Source organism: Hibiscus syriacus, unplaced genomic scaffold (assembly GCF_006381635.1).
Source record: "Hibiscus syriacus cultivar Baekdansim isolate YM2019G1 unplaced genomic scaffold, ASM638163v2 tig00109916_pilon, whole genome shotgun sequence".
NCBI classification, from domain to species: Eukaryota; Viridiplantae; Streptophyta; class Magnoliopsida; order Malvales; family Malvaceae; genus Hibiscus; species Hibiscus syriacus.
In genome coordinates, this window is record NW_024062526.1 from 820,320 (window position 1) to 841,102 (window position 20,783).

A 20,783-nucleotide genomic window follows, 5' to 3' on the forward strand; every position below is an offset into this window, starting at 1 on the left:
TGGAACCAAATTGCAAATTTGGTAAAAGTTTGGGTTGGAAATCGAAAAGTTCTAAGAAGATGGGGACTTCTTTGGAAGTTAGTAAATGTAGAAGTATCATTTGGGTAAATTAGGAAAATTCTGGAAATTTTGGAAGCTTGATGAATTTTTTGTTTAATTATTAAGTTTGAATCAAATTACAAGTTTACAGAGATTGGAATTTGATTTGACAAAGTTTAAGAAAGTTTATGATATATTTGCAAGCTTTTGAATGTTTAAGTATTGATTTGAATATTTTATTGAGGTGCTGGAAATTTTATGTTATTAATGTGAAATCATCATAATGGTGAATGATCATTATGAAGTTAATGTAAAAGTTAAGTTGAATTCTAGAAAGAATTCATAATTATTGGTTTGATTGTGTAATTGGCAAAAGTTGAAGGGTTGATAGTGAAAATAAATATTCATTGGATCATATAAGTATTTTTGAGAAGTTTGAAAGTTACGATGGAAGTACGATTTGGTTTTATATCGATTTAAGTATCGGATTTATTTCTATCGAATGTTATATTTAAGTTTAGATTATGTTAGTTCGATACTAACATATAGTTTGAATATTTTATGTTATTATATATTGTCGTCAGATCAAGATAAATATAGTGATTCAAGTAGCTTGAAGGGAAGGAAAAATTATGGAATCGAGAAGACTATCGTGAAGAAGGTTCGATAGCGAGACAAAGGTGAGTGCATTTAATTCATGTTTGTGTTCTTGTGCAAACATTGACTTGCGATGAGCCAGTGACGGAGTTACAATGGTAAAAAATGGTAAGAAGTGACTCCTAATGTTATGTGAATAGTGATTCTAGCATAAAGGTTCATTTATTAAGCTTACAAAATTATGAAATTAAGCTAAGAAAGCTAATTAAGGAAAGTTGTCTAGAAATTTGAATTCGAACAGTGAGTTTAGAAATTAACCATAATTTATGTAGAATTGATTAGAAAAATATCTCTATACCTTTAGATTCGTATATCATTCAAGCTTCATTTAAAACAGACGGTGACTGATTTCGGGGTGTACACAAAAAGATATGATTTTTTAATCGGTGATAGGTCAGAAAATAGGGCAGCAGATTATGCCCGAACCAGTTTTTGTCAGTCAATTTTGAAAATTCACTATGAACTGTACAAATGGAACTAGACGGAGGGCCTTATATGATTAGATTCATATTTAAGTCTAGTTTTCATTAGTGCAAACATAATAACTTTTTAGTATATTAATTAATACATAATAATATTTGTTTGAAGGTAGTAAAAAATGTCAGAATATAGAATTTTGATAAATTGTATATTGAAAGTAGTGGAAGGCAAAGGATTTAAATCTAAAGCTTAGTGAGGCTTATATTTTGATTTAAAAATAATAATAATAATAATAAAGTGTTAGAGTGAGTGCAGTTTGTTATTTGATTATTATAGTCGAGGACGACTTGCGATAAGTTAACCTCATTTTATTTTCCAGTATGATTTATAAATTTTTAGTATGAAATATTTCTATAAAATTTTTCATCAAGCTTTATGAATGAATTTGGGTATGAACTGCCCAAGTAAAATATTTATGATGATAAAATCTAAATGTTTGCAGTTATCATATGGTTTTTAGTTATCAGATCTTTACATATATCAGATGATTACAGTTATAAGATATTTACATATATTAGATATTTTACAGTTATCATATACAAATTAATAAATGATTCTATGATGATAAATATAAACCCATTGTATGTTGCATTTAGAGTCGTGGGTACATTTGACATGCCATTAAGTGAGTGCTTATACATTACCAGTTATCATATCAGCTTTGGTACATTCGTGTATCAATGTTTAACACCGTTGATGCTCAGGTTATGATTTCACTGAAGTGCATCATATCTCAGTTTCAGTTATGATTTGACATCGTGTTGTGCCTAGTGCGCACCTTAAACTCATATATCTTATATTCTCTTACATATACAATAGGTTATAAAAGTAAGTGTGAATGTTATGACAATATATAAAAGAAAAGAACATAAACTTGAAAAGAAAGTTATGAAATATATTCGAATGTTAAGCCCGATTTATGATATTTAATGATGACTTACATAATTTTTAATAAAATTTATGAGATGATTTTTCAGATTTCAGAAGGAAAAACGGCTTGACTAGCCCGATTTGAAGTTTAATGTTTTTATTTAAATTACAGTTTGTTTTTTATATCAATGAAATTTATGGTTTTATGTCACTTTAGTTGCGTGATGATTTTTATGAGTAGGTTCAAATAAAGTAGAGATCGTTAAGTGAGGAGCTTGCCAGCATCTTATGCAAAAATCAAACCTACCGATAGTATCAAATAAGACATCCTAACTTTGACTTATTAGTGGCATATACATTATATATGTTAGGTTGTTTTATCAGATTTATTTTAAAAAAGGCTGTAATAGTAATTAGAATTATTTTCTTTAGTTTTGTTTAATTTTAGTATTAATCGTATTTATAAGTAAATAGTATAAATGTTATAATTTAAATGGTTTAAAATCAAGCGGTATTAGACATTTATATTTGGATATGAACAACATTGAACTGTCTAATTGCTGGATTGAAATCATATTAGTTTTCAATGATTAAATAGTATTTTATAAATTTATATGATTAAAGAAAAAAATTAAAGTCAAAAAAGAAATTATTAAATGAAACAAAATTTTAAACATTTAAGTTCAGCAAAATATTCGTTCAGCAAACCATGAATTCCAATTTCTTCAAACGCACCTGATTTACATAACTTCAAGCAGTATCTCGTTTTTCAGCTGTCTTGTTTCAACGGATTTTCGGAGACGATGATGTTGTCATGCCTAAGAACAAGAATTTTTGCAGTCTCATTTGCAACTCGGTGTGAGAACGAGGAAAAAGAACAAGGAAAACATAAGTGAATAAAACTTCATGCATGTATTGGACAAACTGCCTTAGGATCGATTAAAGAATGAAAATCTTTACTTCACACACATTAAAAGTTACAACCGCAATTCAAGTGGGGAGGTTGATTGTAATGCAACTTACAAGAGACAATGCCCCCAAAAGAATCAAAGATGGAGATTAGAAGATGAAATGCATGGCAAAATGTGATCAATTCTGGCATGTCCCAGTTATCTTCATCCCTCTTCTTTGTGGACTGTTTAGTTGTGAGAATCTTGCTTGAGGACGCCTAAATTATAGTGCATGGGCGAAGATAGCCATCACTAATCATTTTCAACCAGATATTACCAACTAAAGATGAACACAGGTGCCTCTGGCAATGGCATTTACTTGAAGAAACATCATTAACAGGTGCCTCTGGCAATGGCATTTACTTGAAGAAACATCATTAACCAATGAATACAGCACAGGAACAACAATGCCTCTCAAAAAAAAAAAAGGATTGAACATTGATCCTAAAGTCAATAAGAACAATAAATATGCCTGACATTCAACTGATATTCAAAACAGCAAAGAGATATAATGTCTTGATATGCATGTTGGTTTGAAAACATGCTTTTCTTGAACACAACTTGCTACCTGCTCAATTTTGGGATTTAAATAGCAGGATAGTGGAACAACGGCTGCGATAGAGCAGCGCCCCCCAAAACTACTATTGTTAAAAATAGTGGTGTGAAACATCAACAGTTACAAGTAATGGTCAATTGCAGTAACAGTGCTGTCTATTACGACAATTAAAATTATTACGTTTTACAATAACTTGTAATCTAAAAGGAAATCAAGGTGTATGTAGCGGCAACAAACATAACACAACGAAAAAGCGATCTCAACCGCAACAAACATAACACAACAAATAAGTGACTGCAACCACAATAAACACAGCACATCGAATAAGTGACCACAAATACAATTTAAATAGCGAATTTTTTTATATCTTCATTCTATATTAGGATTTGGAAGACAATTACATGGAGATAGCTCAACTCAACCAAAGAAAACCACACAAGCTTCAATTTTTATGGCTAATACACAAATACCCCAACAGAATCCACACAAAAATAATTCCAAACTAAAATAAAGATCAATGCTCCTCAATTGAACAAAAATCCAAACAAAATAAGCTAAACATAAGAAACTTTATCCAAAGTTCCTTCTTTTGTTTTCACTTTGTTATTCTTCATTTTAGACAGCCAACAAAGAAGGAAAAAAAAGGGGGACTTTACCTTCTACGATTACGCTTAGCAGCCTCGCGTGACTTTCTTTTCTTGTCATCTTGCTTATTCTCAAAGAACTTCCTTCTCTTACACACTTGAATAACACCAGCTCTCATCACGTCTCTTCTGAACCTGTTAAGCAGCCTCTCTTCAGGCTCATTGTCATCCATAATAACCTGAACATTATAAGCTGATCTGAAGAAAAGGGTATTTGCATATGCAAGAGAGGGGGACATAACAGATGATAATTCAGTGGATATTGAAGATGATTGATCCTCTTGAGCTGACACTGAAATCACAATATTTTTGGGTTTTGGGGAAGAGAGTGAGAGGCTGTTGAAAGGTGGAGCTTTCGAGGGTGGAGTTGTAGTGGAAGGAAAGAGGAAGGAGATGAAGTTTTAGAATGGAGCAGCCATTGTTTTGGAAGGGATGAGCTTCAGTTTTGTGAATAGGGGAAGGTCATTGGCTTTGCTTATTTTGCGAAGGCTATTAGGTTTTGGGCTAAATTTTATGTGATTTTATTATCTAAGAAACTTTCGGTCATAAAGTTTTGATTGGGTCCAAGTAGTATTCAATCACAAAATTACTGTGACAATAATAAATAAAAATTATTTAATCATGCATGTTGTGTTCGACTTTCACACTATTTTTCCAATATATATGATAAAGGGAAACTTATACTACGTTTAAAAATATATATATACACGAACCAAGTGATCACATGTAAAAAAAATTATTGTTATTTTTTTGAAGATTTGCGTTTGAATACTATAAATATCAGGGGTGTGAGCGTTCAATTTCAAAAGATTAAGAGTTATTTTTAAATATATATTGCATTGTACTTACCCTATATTAATAAAAAAAATGATATATAGAATTTATCGAGTGTTCTTAATATTTTAAGAGAATCTTTTTTTTTTCTTTTAAGATTTTGAGTTCGAATAATTGTATTTGTAGGATGTATGCATTGTCAATTGCTAAGAAATATTATAAACAAATACTATATTATAAAAGAAATGTTGTTTTCCCTAAAAGCCTTAGATTCAAGCAGCTGTGTACGTGAGTATGTACGCGTTATCAATAATTAAGAAATGTTATAAACATATGTTATCTTATAATCATCATAGACTATAAAAAAGTCATATAATAATTAAATTAAATTTAAGTGGAATTATATATAATTATACGAGCATAACATATTTTACTGGCACAGGTTGTGTAGGAATTGTTTTTCGTACTTTGGCACTCTTTTGTTTTTTCGCTATCTTGATTAAGCTTCGGTTTGATCAAGTTGTTGAAACCCCTTTTTAATTAGATCTCTTTTAAAGAAATAAAATATTTTTTTATAAATCTAGGATGAATATAAAATAGTATTTATTAAAGATTCTCAATACTTAAATAATGAACGCTCATACTTTTATATATTTAGTGCTTAAACTTGAGATCTTAAGAGATAACAATAATCATTAACCATTACGGTTAGTACAAGTTAGAGTAGATCTTAAAGGGTGGAGAATGATGTTCAAGATCATTTAAAAAAGAACTATTGGTGATTGGATATTTATCTATCACATGACATCCTCTCATTATTAAAATATAATTTATTAAAAAATATCATATGATTTGTGAGGCGATTTTTTCGATATATCACCGGTGACCGGTAATATTATCGATCTAACACCGGTCAGATTATATTTCTCGATCTAACACCCTTAGCAGTAAAGAGCGCCCCCTGCACCGCGCTATACCTGTATAACTGACACGTGGGGTATAGCGCGGTGCAGGGGGCGCGCTATACCCCTAACTACCGACCCCTCCTCCCTATAAATACCCCCATTCTCAATCAATTTTATCACACCAAATTCTCTCAAATTCTCTAAATTTCTCTCAAATACTCTCTTTTTAAGGTATATTTTATAATATTTTTACTATTATATTTTTACTTTATTTAATATTTTACTAATATAATTCTTTTGCAGATATATAATGGAAGGCAGTCTACTTCGCTCGGATGGAAATCATATATCTCTACACTTTACTGATACGGTAACATTTTAACGTTTTAATTTAATTTAATTTAAATTATTAGTAATATTTAGTTATTTATTTAATGCACGATTATTATATTAATAATTAAATATCTCGATACTTTGCTGATACAGTAACATTTTAACGTTTTAATTTAATTTAAATTTTATTAATAATTAGTTTATTCATTTAATGCATGATTATTAGATTAAGAATTAATTTTGTAATTATTTTTTTATGAGAAGGACCGTGTATTAGATCCTTTTATTATGAATCTTAAGTTAGTGATACCCAGTCGTGTCTTGCCGTATTTAGTAGAGGCTGGATTCGGTTACATAGGTAGATATCAGGGTCACTGTAAGATAGAGCCAGACATGATTTCTGCCTTAGTAGAGCGGTGGAGGCCGGAGACCCACACATTCCATCTTCCGTGCGGAGAGTGCACGATCATGCTTGAGGATGTTTCTATACACCTGGGGCTTTCGGTGGATGGAGATATGATATCGGGGATAGCTTCCGGCTCTTGGACTGGTTTGTGTCGGGATAGTCTAGGACGTGTCCCTGAAAATTTTATCGGAGGTAGGATATCGTTAAATTGGTTAGATGCCAATTTTCGGGAGTTGAGCGCAGACGCCTCTAAGATGAGGTTAAGATGTATGCACGGGCATGCATACTGCAGCTGATAGGAGGGTTGCTGATGCCAGACAAATCGCGCAACCTAGTTCATTGCATGTGGTTGCGACATCTTAGCGACTTTCGTCTCGTCGGATCATTCAGTTGGGGCTCGACAGTTTTGGCTTTGCTGTACAGGGAGATGTGTGGAGCCACTGACTACAGGCGCAATGCTATCGGCGGATGTCTCCTGCTGCTGCAGTCTTGGGCATGGTATCGATTGCCCTTTTTATGTCCCGTTGTGAAGAACTTATTCGTATTTCCACTACTTCTGAGGTAATTATAAAACTGATTTTGTATATTAATAATTTTATACAGCGTATAACAAATTTTTTCCTTGAATAGGTGGTCTACTGATAGGAAAAATCATCAGGAGCTACCTGATGATTTAGAAAAGATTAGGGTGCTAATCGATCAGAAGGCTGGCACACAGGTATGAATTTTAATGTTTAAAAATCGATTTTAGATTATAATTATATAATTAGATTATTATTTTGATAAAAATTATATATTATTTGTTTTAGTTTGAATGGGTGACATATTCTACTGATGATGTGAGGGAGGTGATCCCACCTGAGTTGAGGGGTCCATTAGATGTTTGGATGGCGATGGTCCCTCTGATCTGTTATGCGATCGTCGAGTGGCACTCCACTAATCGCGTTCTCCGGCAGTTTGGTTGATTTCAACCAATTCCGGAAGCACCTCGCAATATGGATGAGTTGCATAGCTTAGATAGACAAGGCAAGACAGATACAGATTGGCTGGTGAGGCATCATGAGTGGGTCGTGTTGTGGGAGGATCGACATCGGCACCTTCCACGTAGAGAGCCAATTTTTATTGACTTCTTGATGTATGCTGAGGATTATTATGAGTGGTTCAACAGTAACGGGAAATCGTTTCTACTTCCCGAGGATGCACGAGGGCATACCTTTCCACGACGTCGACAGAGACGTTCACCGACACAGCACCATCGTCCCCCGACTCGTGAATGGAGAGTAGGTGCTTCCGGTTCATCCTCAGCTGCACCAGCAGGACCTTCCCAGCAGCCACTGCAGCCATATATGATGCCACAACCATATATGATGCCGCCATTGCCTTTCCATTACCAGATGCCGCCGTCGCCGCCTTCACCCAGTTTTATGACCCCACCACCGCCACCGTCACAGATGACCTGGAGGCTATTATGGGTATATGTTTACAGACTCGACTTGGGGTTCATATGCTGGATATTTGGCGGGTTCAGCCTCATCACCTATGGTCGCAACACAGACACCGCCTCCTGTACTGTTTTCACACTCAGCGATGTCTTAGTTTTATGACTTTTCCCAGTTTTCGCAGGCCGGTGGGATAGTCAGTCATACACCTCCAGGGTCCTTATTCTACGGAGGTGCTTCATCGTCATCAGCTCCTCATGTACCTGCGCAAGACGACGACGACGACGACGACGATGGTGATGATGATGACAGCGAGGAGTCAGAACCAGTGATACGAAGAAATCCTCCTCGAGACCGACAGCCACCGCCCTGCGGAACACATTCGCGTCGCAAGCATCGATAAATTTTGTTTTTTATTATATTTGTATTTACTTTATTTTGTTAAATTGTAATTTTTTATTATTTCTCATTTAATACTTACTTTATTTTGTTTTTTAATGTATTTCAGTTCGATTTTTTATTACCATTTAATATCAGTTATTGTAATTTGGTTATCATTTACCATTTAATACTTATTGTTATTAGTTTGTTAAAATTTAATGATTGTGTTTGTTTTTTTAATCTTCATCGGTGATTATCAAATGACATTAACTTGAAGTAAATGCAAATTAAAGTAGAAGAATTTTTATTTGATAATAAAATACATCATTTCCTCATCAATTGTTACTTGATGACAACATAAGTGGACATGTTTTTCTAGTGTGTCTTGGGTTTCTACAATACCCACATCTTCTGTCTTGTCTAGATCTTTCTCTAATATACATATCGCAATGAATTCGATTGGATTTTGGACGACCACGCTCCCTCAATAAACTCGAATTTGGTACAATCGAAAGCCAATCTTGAACCTCATCAGGGTCTTTGTCATTAATTATGGGGGGAAACTCAAATTCGTATACCTTAAAAACTTCATATAGTAGGTATACGGGATCCACAAAATGGTTATAGTCTTGACGTGTATGCGAGCAAGCTGCTATCACATGAGAGCATGGATACTTCAGAGCTTGAAAAAATCCGCAGTCGCACGTTCTGTCCCTTAGATTTACTCTTAACGACATAGCTTCAATCCCTTGAAGAGGTCGCGGTAACTCTGTGACACGAAACATTTCATGCCTTCTAGAGAAGCTTGTTACAGACATTCCATTTGATGCAGCAATTTTTTTCTGTAGATCTGCAACTAATCTAGGGTGATAGACATGACCGCCTTGTATCCAGGTTTGAGCTTGTCCCCCAAGTTTTGCAAAAAGCGCCCCCAAACAAAAATATGTAATCTTTACCAAAGCCGCTACAGCTAAGTGACGTGCACCCTTTAAGGTTGAATTGATTGCCTCTGCCAAGTTGGTCGTCATGTGTCCATATCGATACCACCATCATATGCGTTCATCCATATTTCTTTATCGATGATGCTGATGTAATCATATCCTTCCTCGTTCTTCGCCTGTAACTCTTGAAACATTGATTCAAATGTTCGAGGAAGTAGTTCGTAACCTGATCATATATAACTTACTAACTTGTTGTCTTTGAAAAATTAAAACGATCGAAAGATAACAAATTTGCTAAGTTTCACTTACCCATGCGCACAATTAATTGACACTCATCATTCTTCTTGTATCTTCCATGGTAGTTCGCGGCAATGTGTCGAAGACAATACCTATGTTGGATAAAGGGTGGTTTCCACATTGGACCCAAAGACTCCATTGATGCTTTGATCCCAGCTCCGCGATCTGAAATGACACAGATGTTTTCCCTCGTGATAACATGTGCACGTAAATTTCGGAGGAAAAAAGCCCAAGAAGTTGTATCTTCTCCTTCGACAAGAGCAAAAGCAACTGGAAGAATGTTGCGATTGTCATCTTGGACAACTACCAAAATAAAACTTGCTTGTATTTTCCATACAAGAAAGTCCCGTCGATCTGGACCACAAGCTTGCAAATTTGACAGCATTAACGCACTGTGGGTAACTCCAAAAAACCTGGTAGAATTGGCATCGATCGCGAAGAACTCGATCATTATGGTATGCATAGGAGGTTTCGAAGTCCACAATTATCCCAGGATTCAACGTTCGAACCAGCCTAAACCAACCTGGAAGTTCGTTGTAAGATGCATCCCATTCGCCATGAAGTTTGACAATGGCATTTTGTTTTGCCAACCAAGCTTTTTTATAGGAGACAGTGTACTCATACTGCGATTGTATAGCTAAAATCAACACTACAATAGCTATATGAGAGCTTGCTTTGACCATGGGCATGATGGCTTGGCATATCACTTCAGAGTCCAAGTTGGGATGATTTTGGTTGACCCCTCCAGCACAACATGTGAGGACCGTTGTATACTGTTAGTTCCATCTGTTGTTTTTCCTCTTCCTCTTCGATACGTGAACCATCCAATTGCATCCGTTTTCGCGCTGGGCACAGTAGCATACATATTTTTCGGTCGTGGAGCGGTCTACTCTGGACTGAACAGAATTACGAATATTATAATTTTTGATAGCCATCATCGCTTCTTCTTTGCTTGAAAACTCCATGCCTAAAGATAACTCACCATTATTTATTGATGAGTAATACCCATAGTCACCGAGATGAGGCATATCCGTAAATTCTGACCCGTACATTGCACCATAATCAGCTTCATACATGTGTGCAGGAGGGTCAGTTTGTGCCACATTTCCTGTAACTTCATCATCATCGGAGTTGAATTACGGTGATTCTGGGTCAATGAACAGTCCAGTCTCAGCACCATCCGCACCAGGCTCACGAAACGGTTCTTCTGGTGGAGATGATGGTTCCTCCATGCTCTCCACATTTAGGTCAAAGAACCTACTACTTGCACGCCTTCCCCTTGAACTGGAAGGCATATCGACATTGAGATTGAAAAAGCTCGTAGTCGAATGCCTCCCCCTAGAGCTTGAAGCCATCGCGTCAAATGGAAACTGCACAGATGGTTGCGTCGATGGCATCTCCATATTATGGTCAAAGGGATTTGCAGATGAATGCCTTCCCCTTGAACTGGACGCAATGTTGCCATACGGATTGTTCGTCGACCTACCTTGGTACATATCGTAAGGAGTTGCTGATGAATGTCTCCCCATTATGGCATTAAAATCATTACACATTACTGTCGTCGGGCTGTCAACTTGATCAACTTGTTCAGTCAGCCCATAGTGGGAGCTTAATGATTGACCCCGAACAACACGCACTTGAACAAAATATGCATACATCTCAATAGCGGCGTCTGAATAATTACTTTGAGCTTCAACCATCATTTCAACATCATAATTGTTCGAAAGTTCGAACGCTGTATAAGTTAATGGCAACAATGATGTTGGAAATCTATACTGCAGCGACGACACTCTTCTACTACTTCCAACATGAATCTTCCTCGAAATCTTCGTTATAAGCTCCTCAAGAGTTATGTTTCTCTTGAATGATATTTTAACACGCTCATTTGATACGAAAACAATGCCGGTTTCATCTTCTCGAATTTCACCATCATAATAAACAATAGTTGAAAGTCGCGCCATTATTTGAGTTTAAAAGTGCGACACTATTATATCTGGAAAAAAATGAAACAAACCTGATTTAATAAATTATATATGAACAATCATATAACACAATAAAATTTTTACACATCAACGTAAATAAATTAAATAATATAATTTAATATTATTACCTACACCGCAAAACTATTTCGACGTATACTCCCGCTTTCCAATTTTACAAACACAAAAATTAATTGAAAATAATTAGTATAATAATTTTTTTCAAATAATCATAATAAACAAAAAAAAAATTATAACAAAATTACCTTATAACGAAAAATCGCACGAATTTCTAAATAAAATATGAGAAGATTGCCATAATTATTGACTCGTTGACGGAATTGTTGTATTAATTTATAAGTTGAGAGGAGATATGTGAGAAATTAACCGACGGAGAATGGTATTTATAGCAAGGAAAGTTATACAAAACGCGGTACCTGCCCCGTGCTATATAAAATTATGTCAGGAGTAAATGTATGTCGCGGTACCTGCCCTGCGCTATATAAAATTATTAGGAGTAAAGGTATAGCGCGGTACCTGATCCGCGCTATACCCCTACGTGGTGTATAGCACGCTGCAGGGGCCACGCTATACCCACGTGGCGCCAGCTCACCGTATAGCGCAGTGCAGGGGGCGCGCTATACCCCACGTGGTGCCAAATCATCGTATAACGCGGTGCAGGGGGCGCGCTTTACTGCTAAGGGTGTTAGATCGAAAAATATAGTCTGACCGGTGTTAGATCGATAATATTACCAGTCACCGGTGATATATCGGGAAAATCGCCGATTTGTGAGGTTTGACTCTTGTTAGTCACCTGCTGGAGCTTAATGTGACAATAACGTTTTATTACTTTTTAAAACTTTAATAGAGAAGAAAATTTATTTATATTTTAGTGACTATTTTATATAATTTACCTAATTTTATAATAAAACTTTGAAAGAACAAGTCGGGTAGCTAAGTCCACCCATAAGATTGTAGCAGGCTAAGCCCAGTCCTTTCTTGGTCGGGTCCGGATCCAGGCCCGCATATTAATGTTTGGTAAATGGGGACAAAAGACTCAACATGAGAGAAAAAAAGGGCAGAATCTTTTAACTCTTTCGTAAGATCATTGCCATTTGTCCCTTTCTTTTTTCAATTTAACGTTTTAATTCTCTCTTTCAAGTTTCTACTATTCTCCGTAATCTCGTATTGTAATTCATTTCTTCATTTCTTGCACTTTTCATCTTTATTTCCCCTTAATTTCCGCTTTCTTGCATATTTAGAAGCTTTTTTGGGGGGTAAGATTTAGTTCAAGTTCAGCGCCTTTGAGATATTTTTGCAGATTTAGGGTTTTTTTGGGGTTCAGGTGCCCTTTAGGGTTGAACTTCTAAAGGTTTGGTTTTGAAGGGAATTATTGCTTTTTCGGGTGTTCTTAGTTAGTGGATGTTTGCTGAGATAGCTTGCAATTTACTTTGTTGCGGATGTTTTAGATCTTGGTGGATATTTGAGATTTCCTGGTGAATTAGATTAGTAATGTCTATGAGTGGGAATAATCCCCCAAAAGGCCTTGGGGCGTCTTCATCGCCCTTTGGTAATACGGGGATGGTGCCTGCTCCTATGCCTGGAAATCCTGGATTCCCACAAGCACAACTAGCTCAGTATCAGCTATCTCAAGCTCACGCCCTTGCTCAGGCTCAGGCTCAGGCTCATGCTCAACTCCAAGCGCATTTACAAGCTCAAGGTTTGTCCCTTAACCAGGTTCAGAATGCTGGCATTGGGAATTTAGGTTCGTCTTCACCTTCCATGTCTACTCCTGGAGGTGCAAATGCAAAGAGGATCCTTCAAAAGCTTCCCATGCACCCTCCTGGCGTCCCCATGATGAACACAATATCAACATTGAGAACAATGGAACTTACACCCGCTGAGTGTAGAAAGAAGCAAAAGCTTCCTGACAAACAACTACAAGATCGAGTGGCGGCGATTCTTCCCAAATCTGCTTTGTATACCCATCTTATTGAGTTCGAGGCACTTGTTGACGCCGCATTAGCTAGGAAAAAAGTTGACATTCAGGAAGCAGTTAAGAATCCACCTTGTGTTCAGAAAACTCTTCGAATTTATGTTTTCAACACATTTGCTAATCAGATTAAGACTATTCCACAGAAGTCTAATGCAGAGCCTCCTCCGACGTGGACCCTTAAGATAATTGGGAGAATCCTGGAAGATGGAGTAGATCCAGATCAACCTGGGTTTGTTCATAAAACAAACTCTTCATACCCAAAGTTTTCATCTTTCTTCAAGAGAGTGACAATTTCCCTGGACCAAAAACTATACCCAGATAATCATATCATTATATGGGAGCATGCTCGATCACCTACCCCTAATGAAGGTTTTGAGGTGAAGAGAAAAGGGGATAAGGAGTTCACTGTGAATATAAGGTTGGAAATGAATTACGTGCCTGAGAAGTTAAAGCTTTCTTCAGCTTTGATGGAAGTCCTTGGTATTGAGGTTGACTCACGCCCCAGAATTATTGCTGCAATTTGGCATTATGTGAAGGCTAGAAAACTTCAAAACCCAAATGATCCGTCTTTCTTTAATTGTGACCCACCACTTCTTAAAGTTTTTGGGGAAGAAAAAGTGAAATTTATCATGGTTCCACAGAAGATATCACATCATTTGTCTCCTCCACCTCCCATCCATTTGGAGCATAAGATCAAGCTTTCTGGGAATAGTCCTGTTGGGACTGCATGCTATGATGAGTTAGTGGATGTGCCCTTTCCCATACAGAGGGATCTCTCTGCTCTTTTGTCAAATGCAGAGAAGAGCAAAGAGATTGGGGCTTGTGATGAAGCAATATGTGGCGCCATTAGGAAAATTCACGAGCATCGTAGAAGGCGAGCATTCTTTTTAGGTTTCAGTCAATCACCAGTGGAGTTTATTAATGCATTGTTTGAGTCTCAGAGCCTGGATGTGAAAATGGTAGCTGGGGAAGCTAGTCGAAGTGCTGCAAAAGAGCGACAATCAGATTTCTTCAACCAACCATGGTAAGCTCATTTTTCTGTTTAGATGAAGTTGTTAATGTTGAATTTCGGATCATTTACCTCAAGTTTAAAACCTAGCCTATCACTTTAAGATATTCAGTAAATTCAACTGATGAATGATAATATCTTGTATTGTGATTGATCTGTTAGAAACCTGAGTCTTTGATTGACCCTTCCCCCTTATTGCATCTTATCTCTAATACGGTGTAGTAGTGAACTAGTGATACTGTTCCTTTGTTTTTTTCCCCCTTTTGCTGGAGACAGCTGACAAATCAGTCATTATATATGTTTAATCCATACTTGGCATCTTGTTTAAGATTTGAGATTTACTCATAAAAATTTTGAGTGACAATTTTCAATACTAGATAAATTTGTTAGCTGGTCTGGGTAGTCCACTCTTTTCACATGCTTTCTCTAAATTAATTCCTTATAGAAGACCTTTGGAGAACAATAGTGGTGATAATAGTCTTTGTGAAGGATGAAGATTAATCAAGCTTCTCTTTTGGTGACTCTAACAGGGTCGAAGATGCTGTTATCCGTTATTTGAATCGCAAGCCAGCTGCTGGAAGTGATGCACCGGGAAGCACTTGAATCATGGTTCCAAAGCTATAGTTGGCACCCGAAATGTTCTTTCATTGATTTGAATTCATGTATCAACAGTAGACATGGGAATAGAATTGTAATGTTGTTGGATGGCAATTGGGAGGAATGTTGAAAAGGAAGTAGCTTGTTCAGGCATAAATATCTTCAAAAATTTTCCCCCTAAAAATAGTAGAAATTAGCTAGAAAGATAGTTTATATTTTGTTCAAAACTGAAATTATATATGCTAGATTCATGGCTTCTTTCTTGGTTTGACCAAAATTTTTCTTGGTTTATATCATGGAAATGCAGTGTTTATGAATGCCGATTGACCACTGAAAATCCCCAATTATTATATTTGGTCAATTATTATCATAGCCAAGTAAGAACGATACATATTTTTCTTAACCTAATTTACTCGTGATGTAAATATAACACATGATGTGAAATCATGCAAATGTTAAGAAGGAACCATGTTGCAAAACTTTATGTTACCTTGAAAATACATAAGAATCCACCAAAACAGTACAAGGAATAAACCCAGGGGAATTACTTTTAAACGAAAGAAACGGTAAAGCGTGTGCCAAATCTCAGGATGCTAGCCAAGTTATTAAACTGTCCCATTAGGGTTCATTTTACATATTTGAGTGGCCGACACGGACATGAACTCGATGCCATGAAGTGTTTAGAATCCCCCTTAGGTTCCAAATATCTTGCACCTTTTCAGGTTGGACGTTTGCAGCTGAATCTACCTGCAAATTAATAAAGAGAAGAAGACGCTTCAGAGGAAAATATAATTCACGATCGGACAATAATTTGTAAAGTGCGATGTTGTTATCAAATGAGAGGTGACTTACCGCTTTGGCCACAATCTCAGTACTGTGTGGGACATCAACTGTGACCTCAAATAACACCCATGCCCACTTGTCACTGCTTATGTGATCTGCTATGTAAGGGATACCGGTTTTCTGAAATCTACTTGCTTCCATCCAGGTTTTTCCACCATCAATCGATACATCTACTCGTTCTATTCCACGGCCGCCTCCTGCTACTGCATATCCACTAATTGTTACCTGCATCACATTTTGACAGCTTATAACCATATTTACACACGCCCGAAATTTATATAGCTATGATTGCAATCGGAACAAACCTTTCCCGGTTTTATTGGCTGAACATCTTCCAAAGAACAAATCACAGACTGCCAACAATAAATTAAACCAATATTAGTCAGGACCGCATTCAAGCAAATTCAGTTTCTGGTACAAGTTTTCTTGATAATGGAAAGGTAGAGAACCACAGCATTAAACACAGGTTCTTGACGCATAAAATCCTCCCAACAGGTTCAGAACCAACTGAAACTAATATGTAAAAGAAGCTTCTTGGAATATTAATGTGTTATATCATAGTTCTTCATAGTAAATCGGATTACCGGAAAACTTGGAAGTAAAGGTGTTAAATGTCCTGCCTTAAGACATTAGCATGGAATTAAGAGTAAACCAATCTAAGCAAAATCTAGTGAAAACCTGAACTGGGAAATCCATTTGTGGCTTTCTCGTATTCCAGTCGATGTTACCCCAATCCACAGATGGTGGGAACATCTTGTAGTCCTTTTGCATGAAAAAGCCCTTCAAGATTGTAAACGGAAACCAATCATCAGATGGCAATGCAGAGCAATAAATCAATTTTAACATGAAGTTGAATCACCCTTCAACCTGGCATTCTTCTGCTATTATATTGATAGAATCCAGCCACTTTACAGAACGAGCACCTATAACACCTGGCACAATTACTCTCAAAGGGAAACCGTGATCCCTCTTGAGAGGCTTTGGCATGATAGCAAGATAATAAATAAGCATTATATGAGGTGAAACAAAGGAATACTTAACTGAGATAAAGACGTTGAGTCATTGTCAATGCCGGTTGTCAAAATATCAACGATCATTGAGTTGGAAGTGCCAAGTCATGTTGGCCTAATCAAGTTATTGTCTAGATTTTATGTAAGATGTCACATTTTAGCATTCTCATCGACTTTGGGGTTCTTTTTAGTGCAGTTCATTTTCTTTGTGGGTTTTCGGGGTTCAGGTAGCTACAAATTTTCTTAGGTTCTATTCTGACCTTCTTTGGTCAACAAGGACTCTGATGGCTTCATGATTTTCCAGGCTTTCAGATTCATGTTCATTTTTCCACCACCGATCATTAAAGTTAGCAAAAGTATATCGTAGAAAAGAATACCATCATCTGAGAGAAGTTTACTTACTTCTCCATTCATCTCATAAGCAAGTAAAACATCTGCTTCAGGGTTTGTGGCCTGACTAAGCGGAATCGATGCTTTGTATGGACCACCATTCTCCTCCTATGTTTATTTCAAGAAAAAGGCAGAATATGAAGTGATGGTTTCGTATTGACAGAAATGGCCATTGAATCGCAGAAAAGTTAACAATGAATTTCAAAAGGCGAAAGGCACTACCTTACACTTATCAATGCTCACAAATTCAACGTGTTTCCCACCAGATCGAGTGCAACTGGTTAACTTTGGTATCCCAATGAGTTCAAAAACATCAGCCAATTTGGCACCACCCCAGACAGCTGAAATGCCATAAAGACGATATAAAACCAACTATAATAGAACATCTATACAGTAATATGAAGTGAGATATGGATACCAAAAATTAGAGAACAGACATGAAAATTTTCATAGATTTTAGGGGGAAATCAAAAGAAATTATGAAGAACTAAAGCTAGCTCTAGTTCATTCACAATTCCGTATGCAAGTCACTACACAAGTGCATACAAATGAATTATAAATTTGACAAACCCATTGCAACTTCGAGATGAATAAAACAAACCATTTCCAATCGCAGAAACATCCCAACCAACTCCTCTCACTTCTCTGGTTTTGCTCATGCAGTCCTCCTATTACCCGCGCACTAAATAAATCACCAAAGCCAAATCCGTGAACAAATGCAATGATCATAGTGCTACATAGTCCAACAGCATCTATGGAACAAATCATACCTGTAAAGTGGCAGTGACATTGTATTTTGCCAGCATTCTGTTAGTGACAAACAGAAACTTTCATTTCATTGTTCCAAAAGCTGACTAACATATCGTACAATATAATCAAGGAAGAAACGTACACCGAACAATGCTATCACTATCACTCACCTGACATCTCTCATATAAAGCGTTTTGGGAGTTTCAATCAAACCCCTAATATCAACACAATATCTGCTTTTTCGAAAACAAATGCTTGAAGTCAGTAACAATCCCCCAGAGAAGTAACCAAATTCAAAAGCACAAACAAGTGATAGCATGGAACAAGGAATTAGTATTCAACCTCTCTATGTCATTAACTACAGGGATTGGTCCATGGTTTCTCTTGTAAAACAACTCTACTGGAGTAACATAAGAGGAAACTAAAGCGGAACGCGGTGGCTCGGCATTAAAAGGCTCCTGCACCAAAGAAGCCAATAACAAGAGGAATTACTCATTGAAAATCTAATCCATGACTAATATAACCTACAAAGTCACGCTTTTTAGGTAGCAATGGAAATTTTAAGCAAGGAAAAGGCAATCCTTTTGGATTAAAGGAAGCATTTTGGCCCTTGCCCAAATCAGTTCAATAGGCAAAGCAAATTGAATAAAAAAATCTACAATAAACTATAACATAATGAATCGGGTTTTCACTGGTTATTAACATCAATACTAATCAAATCACCCCATTAACAAAAGAACTGACTGGCCTTGGCGTTGATTTGAAGACAAGGATGGCGGCGCGGTTCTAGTGAATAATCAGAAGGGCCACTTATTCCTGGCATTCTTTCTGTTCTATTCTTCTACTGGAATGCTCTCGAATCTCGATGATAATACGAACCCAAGCTATCGAAATATATATATATAAAGGCTACGGAGAAATACAGTCTGTGCCTGCTGGCTTTTTAGCGTAGTTCCCAAAATGCTTTGGTGATAACGAGGCTACAACTTTAAAGGGAATGGACCTATCATCCACCGTACATCATTGAGTAGGACCCACTTCAACAACGAAGATAAAGCTTTAATTTTTTTTTATTTAGTACAGAATTACAAATGGTGTTCTTATTGGAAATAAAGTTTTGGAAGTATATATATGGGTCTTCAATTTTCATGGAATCCACAGAAATGAAGTAACGCCCCCTGTTTTACAAGGTCGATACTTGTTATTTTATCAAATAAATTTATTCAAACAATAATATTATTTAATTATATTTATGAATGTTGACGAAAACGGGTAAAGAAAACGAAAGAACACGAGAATTTTACGAGGTTCGACAATGTGCTTACGTCCTCGGTGCCTAGGCGGCGCTAGAAGTTTTATTCAATGATATTTTAGGTCTAGGTTACATCTCTATTTATAATAGAAAACCCTGGTACATAATTACAAAATTAACCCTGTACCGTACCGCGGGGACTGCGCCCCCGCACCCCCAACCCACATAATTCGTAACCCCACAACGAGACTTTCTTTGTAAGGACAGTTGATGTTCGCTCACTCCGCTCCATCTCCTGTCCTCTTTACTGGTATATTTATGAGCCATACCTAACAATGAATAAGCAAGTTTTACAGAATTGCATGAAAATATTAAGTGTATTAATTATTCAAGCTTGATGATTTATTTGAATTCAATTGATAGAAGACAATGTTAATCTTTCTATAGGATGTGAAAACATTATCAATAATTTAAAAAAATCTGAATGGATATTACTTTCAAATCATTTCGTAGTATTAAAAAACCAACAAATAGAAAATCAACAAATTTTATTATTGTTATAATACTTCAAATTAAATGCTTTTGCCAATGCAGATACTTTATTTTCACTAATTCAAATATAAAATCAACAAATTTATTGGGAAAAAATCAAAGAGAAAGGTAAATTATAAAAACTCAATCCAATATCCATTTTCCTGGCAAATTTATAAAAATATCAATTATAAATAGCAACGGCCATGTGAGTGTTAGACTTTCAAGGTCAATAATATTTGGCATCAAATATCAGCAACCATAGAAAACATTTTATAATATATATATATATAGTCAGCTTAATGGTGTTCCCTACCTCTATCTCAATCCACAAGATGCAGCAGCCTCTATTGTTTTCCATTTTCTTCTTCTTCCTTGGATTTGCTTCTGCAGGTAAACAAAATCTACATTTTCTTTCTTTTTTCCTCTTCTTTGGCTTTGCACAATCTTGTTTTCAAGTATAAGACATTCATCTTTTATTCACGATTATTATATATCTACGTTATTATATATAATAATATTATATTATAAATATTATTATTTATAAAGCCTGAAGGTCCGATTTACAAAGTAAGGCACACAGGCTCAAGATTACAAAGCACATAGGCCCGATTATAACCAAGCCCGAGCCCAACCGATTACAAACCCAAACTCAGCCAGGCCCAAATTCCATCAGGCTGGCACAAGAGAAGGCAGTGCTGCTAGGGTTTCACACATGTCTCTCCAACGCCGCACAGCTCTCCACTGTTCGATC

The 20,783-nt window shown here is 36.3% G+C and overlaps 1 protein-coding gene and 2 pseudogenes across 1 annotated transcript; 1 reads left to right on the forward strand and 2 right to left on the reverse strand.

Annotated features, from left to right (window-relative positions):
* Window positions 1–2,985: 2,985 nt before the first annotated feature.
* Window positions 2,986–4,597, reverse strand: LOC120210177 (annotated as a pseudogene).
* An 8,268-nt stretch (window positions 4,598–12,865) lies between these two features.
* Window positions 12,866–15,427, forward strand: LOC120210178 (SWI/SNF complex component SNF12 homolog). The gene is made up of 2 exons (XM_039208964.1): window positions 12,866–14,671; window positions 15,187–15,427. Exons 1-2 carry the CDS (start codon window positions 13,164–13,166, stop codon window positions 15,257–15,259), a joined length of 1,581 nt encoding a protein of 526 aa, XP_039064895.1. The 5' UTR covers window positions 12,866–13,163; the 3' UTR covers window positions 15,260–15,427.
* Window positions 15,428–15,881: 454 nt separating this feature from the next.
* Window positions 15,882–19,107, reverse strand: LOC120210179 (annotated as a pseudogene).
* Window positions 19,108–20,783: the final 1,676 nt, after the last annotated feature.